General features: G+C 43.7%; 1 protein-coding gene across 3 annotated transcripts in view; it reads left to right on the top strand.

The window, feature by feature from the left end:
• The window catches only part of tns3 (tensin 3), a 32468-nt gene extending 22788 nt beyond the window's left edge, over positions 1–9680 (top strand). For 2 of the 3 annotated variants that reach the window (XM_084006834.1, XM_084006835.1), the window contains exons 14-27: positions 751–908; positions 1613–1748; positions 1840–1914; positions 3478–3610; positions 4034–4590; positions 4670–4756; positions 4836–4967; positions 6002–6097; positions 7016–7093; positions 7222–7299; positions 7397–7565; positions 7649–7717; positions 7864–7893; positions 8311–9680. In XM_084006834.1, coding sequence (XP_083862960.1) covers positions 751–908; positions 1613–1748; positions 1840–1914; positions 3478–3610; positions 4034–4590; positions 4670–4756; positions 4836–4967; positions 6002–6097; positions 7016–7093; positions 7222–7299; positions 7397–7565; positions 7649–7717; positions 7864–7893; positions 8311–8455 — 1943 coding nt within the window. In that variant the 3' untranslated portion in view covers positions 8456–9680. The remainder of the gene's footprint in view (positions 1–750; positions 909–1612; positions 1749–1839; positions 1915–3477; positions 3611–4033; positions 4591–4669; positions 4757–4835; positions 4968–6001; positions 6098–7015; positions 7094–7221; positions 7300–7396; positions 7566–7648; positions 7718–7863; positions 7894–8310) is intronic. The other variant, XM_084006836.1, reaches the window with a different exon arrangement.

The raw sequence follows: 9680 nt of genomic DNA on the forward strand, positions 1-9680 counted from the left end.
AGAGCTCGCTGGGAGGGCTCAAATTAACACTCTGGTGCTGAGTGGTAACACTCTTCAGTGTAGTCACAACATTGACCCCACACACACAGACACACACACACACACACTCCTGCCCAGCAGCCAAACCTCTGACATTCCTCAGCTGTCCTCTCAAAACACGACTGTTGGCAGGACCGACGCTGGGGGTTAGCACATAAATTCAAATGTCATCAATCTCAAACCAAAGCCATGAAAGTCAGTTTTTAATCGTTCCTTTGGGAAGATGCAGCGTTGGAAAAAATGTGCTTACATTTTCCTACCAAAAGTAAAAGCACTGTTTTATTTTGTTTTTTTTGTTATCAGTTATTTATTGTCTAAATAAAGGAGCCAATGTCACAGTTGCTTTGTGTCACAAAGCAAGCAAGTTGAAATATAACAAAGGTTTCTTGCCCCTATTCCCTTTTTTTCTTCCCCCGACCTCTAACCCCGACAAGGTTACCACGACAATGAAGCTGCAAGGAATAGTCCATTAATTGATCGGTTAATTGGTAAAAGATAAACTGCCATCATTTCTCAAGCATGAATATGAAGCATCTGCTATAAGTATGGATAACAATACTCAAAAAAAGACATATATATATATATATATATATATATATATATATATATACTGTATATATATTTTTATTTTTTTATTTGATGTACTTTGCTTCCCTGGAATCAGCCTCTGATTCTACCTCCGTTAACGTTTAACGACCTGTGTGTCTCCAGCTGTCCAGTCCAGCGAGGGACGGGTGGGCGTCACGAGGACTCTGAGTCGCCAAGGAAGTGATGTCACAGATCACCCGGGCTTCTGTAACTCCGGGTGGTCCGGGACAGAGGAGTACCGGGGCCAGCGGACGTACTCGCCCTGCGTGCAGCAGTCTCAGGTAAACACAGCATTTCATGGCTCCTCTCCAGTGGTGTGGTGGTAGTTGATGAGGTGGGTGTACTGCTAGGTAGATGGGTAGGTTACAGAGGAGGAAGTGGGTATACTCTCCCATATATTCCAATGGCTTTCTGGCTGATAGGTGGGTATACTGTAAACCACCAGAAAAAGAAGTGGGTATACCCCGTATACCTGCGTATACCCTCCACTACACCACTACTCCTCCCCCTCTTCTGTTGTTGTTTTTCTCTTTATGTAATAGAATGTACAAAAACAAGACAGGGTAGAAAGTAAACAAATGATGAAAAATCGATACAAAACACAAAATGGTTCATGATAAGTTTGAGATAGAAAAAGATCTTAAAAATAGAAATAAATATAAGGAAAAAACAGGTCTTACTGTTCATCTTTAACAAGAATTTCAGTGAATTTAAAGTTCAGTTTATTTATTTAGAACCCCTTAGTAAGTAATCATATAAACAACGATCCAAAAAATACAGAATAAAACAAATAATCAAAATATAATTTACACAGACTTCAAACTAATACTTTGAGTTTGAAAAGAAGTAGGATGAAGCAAAAGCTTAAAGTAAAGTAGTTGGTCAAATGAAATGAAGTGTAAATAAATATAATTATGAAATTAGCTCACAATAAGATGAACAGTATCTAAACTACAGTTACATGTCGTGTGTTGGTGGTTTTCAGCAGCATCCCGTGTTGTACCGGACCGACAGCGCTGACTTCAGGGCCCCGGGCCCCGACATGGACATCGGGGTCGAGGCTGGTAGCGACATGACTCCGCCCACTCCCGCCTTCCCCATCTCTCCGCCGACACCTTACGGTAAGAAAGCACCATCATTATTTTATTTTATATTCAGCTTTTGTTTTGGTTTTAATCGTTCCCATCCTCGTTGTCCTTCCTGTTTTTACAGTGTCGGATTTGAGTCACCTCAGGCAAACACCATCTCCCAGCATGCACTCGTACGGAGGCTACAGAACAGACCACGGTGGGTTCGAATATGCATCTCTTATGGAAAACTAAAAAAAAGTATTTTAGAAACAGAGCGGTGCTTTAGAAAACAATTCTCCATATAATGTCATGGTATATATTTTTTATATTGGAGGCTGTTTATCATGGGAGGTTTAACAGAGGACCCTGTGGTGTTCCAGGTGGCATCCCAGATACGTCTTTCTTCACCTAATAATACAAACATTGTTGTTCATGGAATTTTTTTGTGGTTTTGAGACAAAAGGCCGAAAACAAAGATGCTTCATGTATGTGAAAGGAGGGAGATTCCGAACCGTCTGTGCACTTCCTCTTTGGGTTTTTGGAGAATGTCTGTGTGCTCGTGGTCTGGAGAGAACAGTGATGTTGTTGAGTCTTTTTTTTGTTTCTTTTTGTCTGATTTTTTTTTTTCAGGGGTTGTGTTTATCCATTCATGTTTTTTTTTGTTAGCTAATATCACAATGGGAATTTGATACAGCAGAGAAGGAAGTTGCTGTCCCTCTGTGTGTGTTGTTATCTGAGCTTTTCTTGCTCTGTTGACATAGCTGAGTTGGCAGCGCCTGCTTTTTAGTACACGTTTGTGCATGTGAGCGTTGTCACGGAAAATTCTGTTAGCACAGCTGGCACTTTTGCCGTAGTTTACGCCGTTAGCGCCGTTAGCGCCGTTAGCGCCGTTAGCGCTGTTAGCTACTAGAGAGCCGCCGAGCTCCCATCACGTATTTTCCACATTTTTAAGTTTGGTTGTGTTTTATCTGACAGGTTTTCGGGTCAAAGAAGCAGAATATTACGCACGTCAAGAAGTAGCCACGTGCTAACTTTTGTTTTTCATTCTACTTTAACCTCTTTAGAGCCACAGTGTTTCTGAAGGTTGTAGGGATCTGTAGGAGGTTGCAGGGATCTGTAGGGATCTGCTGTGTCCCCGCTGTGCCTCCTCCAACCTCAGACACCAAGAATCGCCACATTCAGTCTCGCCACATCGCCATGGTTACTGCGGGTCAGGAGGCATGACACAAGAAAACATTTCTTTCCCCCATGAAAGTGTCTCTGTGTAAACAGAAGGGAAGAAGAAACCAGCGAGTCTTCCACGCCTCTTCGTTCCTATAAAACACAAACCAGGAGAGAGTCGACGAACACGAGCTCTCCGGTTTCAGCGGCTTCGGGGACGGATGACGGATTGATATAAAGGCTTTTTAGATAATTATGTCAGAGGGCTTTTAATTTGCAGCCGCAGTGGAGTCTTGATTTCTTGCCTCTGTGGGATGTGGCGGGAGTAATCGGTGATTGGATTTTATGTAGATTGATAACTGGGTTCAAGGCCATGTGGACGGATCTCATTTAATTTCAGCTCCAGTATTGATTGTTTGTTACTGGAAAGAACCCAGAGCTCTGTTTTATGTTTTTTTTTTACTGCATAATTTAATCATGGGTTTTCTCTTAGTAGCCTCGTATAGCTGTGTTTTATATTTTATATTCAATGTGTACTTTCATTTGATTCTGACTTCAAATGTGATCAATAAAAAGTGCTGGAATTGATATTTTATTATGTTTTCCTGCTGGCATGTAGAACCCGAGGGTTACTCGGAGATGATCGGTCACGTCGGAGTCGACGGTTTAACGGACTCGTCCATCAACTGCCACCGGACGCTGAGCGCTGCCCACTCCGCCTCCATAGCCGGGACCCTCCAGTGGACCGACAGGTACAGATAAACCTTAAAGCTGCACTTTATTATTGTTGTGATTATTGTTTTTATTCAACGTCAGACTGTTGTTGAGTTCCAGTGTGATCAGGACTATTACAAATCTCTACAATCTGAAAGTTTTATATACAATAAGGTTTCCATTCACCAGAAAGTCATGAAAAAACATCTTAATATCGAGGTGAAACCGTTTGTGTATTAATAAAACAAAATGTGACAAAGACAAACAAGAAACAGACTTTCTGAATAAATAACACATCTGGATTAAAGGTCAGTCTGCACTGAAGATGTGAAAACTTCCTCCAATTGAAACATGTTTCCCTTCCCTTTCTTTTGTATTTTTTTTTTTTTCTGGAAATTTCTTTAAAATGTGAACTAATGTTTATTTGCTGTACGTTTATAACCTTAATTTCTTTTCTTCAGTTCCTCCACGAACCAGTCCTGGCCCGAGCATCCCGCCCTGACCCGCCACTCGTCCCTGAGCGGCTACCCCTCCACCCGACACCCCCTGCCCCACTCCCACTCCCTGGACTACGGCCACCACTCCCCCCCGCTGCACCACCCCCACATCCACCCGGCCCCCAACGCCCACAGCTCCCCCCGGAGCAGCCAGCGGAGCCGCATGGCCCGCTACGCTCTCGGACGCAGCCCGGCTCAGAGCTTCGACGAGGCGCCGGGCGACTCGGCTCTCGGCTACGGCGCCGACTGTCCCGACGCCGCTTCCGCTTTGCTGGGCAACGGAGGCGTGGACCGGGAACATTTGTCCTCCGTGGACGGACACGGTCAGTTACAGCAGTTACAGCCGCCGCTGCTGCCCGAGAAGAAGAGGGTGTCGGACGGGGAGCACTCCCTGGGGACGGCGTCCCCGGCCCTCAGCGGGTTCTCCAGTCCCCACAGCGGGAGCTCCCTGAGCATCCCCTTCCCCAACGTGCTGCCAGACCTCTCCGCTCAGACGCTGGGCACGGCCTCGCCTCTGCCAGGTAAGCCCCGCCCCCCCCACACCTTAAACATCCTCACTGCTTCACATTTACTCTTCTGACTATCCGATCTGTCTTCCAGATGTGCTGTCTTGCAAACAGGTGACGGTCAAATTTGTGCAGGACACATCGAAATTCTGGTACAAGCCGGATATCTCCAGGGATCAAGGTAAGGCCTCGGACGTCATAAAGGGAAGGAAACGTTTCCAGCAGAACTAAAGAGCTTAACGAGGTTTCTCTTCACTCAGCCATTTCGGTCCTGAAGGACAAGGAGCCCGGTTGCTTCATCGTGAGGGACAGCCATTCCTTCAGGGGGGCTTACGGTCTGGCCATGAAGGTGGCGACCCCCCCACCCTCGGTCCTCCAGCAGACCAAGAAAGGTGCGTTACATTCGGGCGAGGAACTTTCTGATTGAGATGCTTTGTTTTAAAATCCAGACAACAAACACATGTACGTGCCCTCCGAGTCTGTAGATGGGAACGAAAACAAAATTAAAAGCGACTCTTTTCGTTACCATGGTGACGATATCGCAGCACAGATTTCCTGGGAATCATCAGTCCCGCGGTCGCACACAAAGCCATCTACAGTTACAGTCTGTACTGTAGTCGCCTCCACGCTGGAATATGAGAGTGTGTGTGTGTGTGTGTGTGTGTGTGTGTGTGTGTGTGTGTGTTTCTCTCCTGGGCATCATCACCATGAAGCCAATCGGAGCCCTTTTTGCCTGATAGATGTTGTTCGGCTAATGTTTCACCTGTTGACAAAGGATGTGCCGGGTCCATAAGCCTTCTCTGATCCTTCTCCTGGGAAGCTGTCTGCACCAAACACTCCATAACATCCAGGCAATAACATTCATGGAAATACAGGGAGGGATTCTTTTTTTTTTTTTTTTTAAGAAAAACAAAATCTCTAAAGGAATCTGGCCAAACATTCTCTGGCCGTGTTTCAACATGCAAACAAAGGCTGACACTCATCACTTTTTCCCTCATTCAGAAGACATTAAATCACACGGCGAGCATCCTTTAACTTTTATCTCCCGCTCACACCTGTCCTTTTGTTTGCCCCCCCCCCACGCCGCCGCGGTCCAAGCGCCACCTGTGGTGACATCACGACACGCCGCTTCTCACACACACATCTCATTGTGGCTCCTTCTGAGTGTGAAACCCAAACCCACCTTAAGGAGCCCTTTTCCGAGGCCTTTGTGTGGAGACATTCCTCGTCGTGGACCCACCCCCCTCCCCCCCCCCCTCAGAGGCGCTTCTGTTGAATCATAATCCCATTTATCTCTGGAGAGGCCGAGTGTGGCTGTTTAATGTGTTTAGGGAACGCATGCAGATAAACTCAGAGATGTTGTTTCGGTCAGAGTTTGAATCTGATAAAAATTCCTGATCTTCTATCGACCCTCTTTTGCCAACAGGGGGCGATCTATCCAACGAGCTGGTCCGCCACTTCCTGATTGAATGCACGCAGAAAGGCGTGCGGTTGAAGGGTTGCCCCAATGAGCCCTATTTCGGTGAGTACCCACCTCTGGTTTAAAACCTCTCACAGCTGCTGACAACAGCGACACCTCCTGGCTGCTCGGCTACACTACACTGAGGGGAGGACTTCACACACCACACTGCCTTCTAGTGGTCCTGTCTGGTACTTCTACCTGCAACACATTACCTTTTAATGCACTTTCTTGTTTTTATTCTGTTATATTGTGTGTTCCTTTCTTTTTTCTTCTTCCCTTCAGATTTTCATTCTTGAAGGAGAGAAGGAAAACTTCAATATAACATCCCAAAGAAGAAAAGAAAATAACTCCTTTCTGATTCTTTTCTTTTCTTCTTTTCTGCTGCTGTTAAAAAGTTTGGGGTGTTTTCTTGAAGTTTTCCTTCTTTCCTTCCATAATTAATATTTGAACAGAGATGAAAAGACTAAAGTATCATTCAGACGCCACTTGAATGGTTAAATATTAGTCGATCCACAGTGTGACACGCCAGGGGAGAATACTGTTGCAACCATAAATACTCAACTTCACGTTATTTTTTGCTCGCATCTGGGCTCTAAATATTCTTGGTTCGCACTTTTCATTTGTGTCCTCTGTAGACGACTCGATATATTCAATTCCAATCCTGCTAATCTTACAATCTTATTTGATTTGCACACATTTTCCTTTTTAACTTCCAGTTTCTTTGAATGATTTCTTCTATTTGTCCTCGTATTCGTGCTTAAATCTGTGGCTCCGAGGGATTTCAGTCTGGTTGATGTATTCTTCAGTGTTTTGACATTTCATATAAGATAACATCTTTTAAACTTTGAAAAGGCAGCGTAATTACGTACAGTCCACGACGGTTGCAGAAATGATGCAGTCAGAAATCTAATAAAGCATGAATTCTCAGTGTGATATTGATTCATATCTTTTTTTGTTGTTTTTTTTTGGTTTTTGCAGGAAGCTTAACTGCGCTGGTCTGCCAGCATTCAATCACCCCGCTGGCTCTCCCCTGCAAGCTCATCATCCCGGACCGAGGTAAACGTTCAACACCAGACAGAGAAAACACACGTTATTTGGGTTTTGTTTAAGTAGCTGTCTGACTACTTAGTCATGTTATAATTTTAGAATCTGGGTGATGTTATTTCTGCTTCTCTTGTCCGTAGATCCTCTGGAGGACGTTGTGGAGACGACGTCACAATCGGTCACCAACTCTGCGGCCGAGCTGCTGAAACAGGGTGCAGGTAATCAGAGTCTTCAAATAGACATTTATTTGTTCATCCTGTCATCCTGGACTTTGTCACCGAGCGCTCTGCGGTTGTTGTAAACGTGCTCCTGCAGCCTGTAACGTGTGGTACCTGGGCTCCGTGGAGATGGAGTCGCTGACGGGGGTCCAGGCGGTGCAGAAGGCCACCAGCATGTCTCTGAGCTCCAACCCGCCGCCGACCTCCACCGTGGTTCACTTCAAGGTGTCCTCCCAGGGGATCACGCTCACCGACAACCAGAGGAAGTGAGTTACCACGCAGCCTTTTGCTGCACTGTCAAGACCCTTATTTCCCCTTAAGATGACCACCCGTCTCTTTTTTTTTTTAGGTTGTTCTTCAGGAGACATTACAACGTCAGCACGGTCATATTCTGTGCGTTGGACCCTCAGGATAGAAAGTAAGTATCGCTGAGTTAAAGTGGCTTCCGGGGAGAAAATCTCGTATTTTTCCATCCTGGAAACGATGGCAGGAAATGTTTGTTTCTTTTTCACCATGAATTTTGAATAGAAAAGCCAGTAACCGCCCTCCTTCCTCTGCTCACAGGTGGAAGAAAGACGGCTGCCCTTCAGCAAAGTAAGTCAATGATTTACACTGCACCAATATTTAATATTATTATATTACGGTGCGTATATGGTTGCATAATATGTATGTTTTATTTAGGGTCATTTTTTTATTGTATTTATGTTCTTGACTGCAGTACTTTGCTTTATTGTTTATTCTTTGTATAATAAAATCGTGCACACTGAACACCAAAGACAAAGACAAATAGCTTGGATTTCTTTAGTTGATTAGTTGTAGTTTTTTCATGCAAAATTACGTATTTCCAAGAACCGTATGAACATATGTCAGATACATAAGTTTTTGTTGGTTTTCATTGTGATGGAACTCAGTTTTACAGATCTGGTGATTAAAAAAAATTAAAATTAAAATTAAAAATGATTTGGTCGAGCACGGCTGATGACTGTCCTTTTTTTTACTCCGCCTCTGCAGGATCTTCGGCTTCGTTGCGAGGAAAACCGGCACGTCCACGGACAACGTGTGTCACCTGTTCGCCGAGCACGACCCCGAGCAGCCGGCGAGCGCCATCGTCAACTTTGTTTCCAGGGTGATGATCGGCTCGCCGAAGAGTAAGTAAGAGCCGGCGTCGGAAACCGAGTCGATCCACCACCGGACAGACTTTCTTTTTTTTTTTTTTACCAAGAGTAGAGACCAGAAAATAAAGACTGAAAGCTGAACAAAGGAGAAAAAAATGTCAGGACAGAAGACGGCGACGTTAACCCCGGATGCTAACCGGATATTGCGTACATAATAAATAAACTACCAGCACCAGGAGATTAAATTACGTCTTTTAATAGAGGATTATAAATCTCTTCTATGCTGTTTTTTTCTTGTAAAATTACCTGGAAAGTAAGAAAGCAACAAAAACCATAACAACGGTGTATCCATGACAACTGTTACGTCTTATACACTTAGATATATTTTAAAAACATAACACAAAGGCTGCTGCTGCGTAGCATTTTTACAGACAAATCGTACTTTTATTGCATGTAATCCTTTTTTTCTTCTAATATTTAACCAAAACGACCTTCATGTAAGCTATTAACATCGTGTCAAGTTGTAGCCGATGTAGATGAGCTGCGTCTGTCCATCATGCAGTATTTGTGTCTCTTTATCTATGCAATGTAAATTTTTATTTTTTTAAACCACGGGGCCTTCCGTACGTGTTAAATAATGTTCTTCCTAAGATGTATGTGAATATGACCACTTTTAAAAGCTGAGATTTAAATGAAAGTGTGTGTGTGTATGTATGTGTGTGTGTGTGTTGCAATGAGAGAAAGGCCTAGGAAAATATTTTAATTAAACCCTAATATATATGGATTTGACATGAGATGGTTCAAAACAAATCAGTACTTTGTGTAGAAGATAGTTCCACCTTCAGCTGCCAACGTTTCACTTCCTCTAACAGCACTGCCGTGTTTTAGGATCCAGAATATATCCTCCATTCTGTACGTTTCATTTGAATGAAAATAAAAAATAACATAGGCTGCTATATGGAGCGACGAACCGCTATTATTGTGTTTTTAAGAGAGAAAAGCCCTCAGAAATACATTTGGGATTTGTCACATTCTCACATATTGAGTCCTCCGGGACCAGAATATAAAACTTTATTCCTTTCCTTTATTCCGTGTTCTTGCATTGATGATGTACACATTGGTTATGTTGTTTATTATTATCTGTACCTCATACTTATCTCGTACCATACTGTACCTCTGTGTGTGACATGCTACATGTGAACAGTTTATTTGTATATTGATAATGGATTGTTTGATGTGTTCTGTAAATAAACGCAATGAAACGTG

This window comes from Eutrigla gurnardus, assembly GCF_963514095.1.
Source record: "Eutrigla gurnardus genome assembly, chromosome: 4".
NCBI classification, from domain to species: Eukaryota; Metazoa; Chordata; class Actinopteri; order Perciformes; family Triglidae; genus Eutrigla; species Eutrigla gurnardus.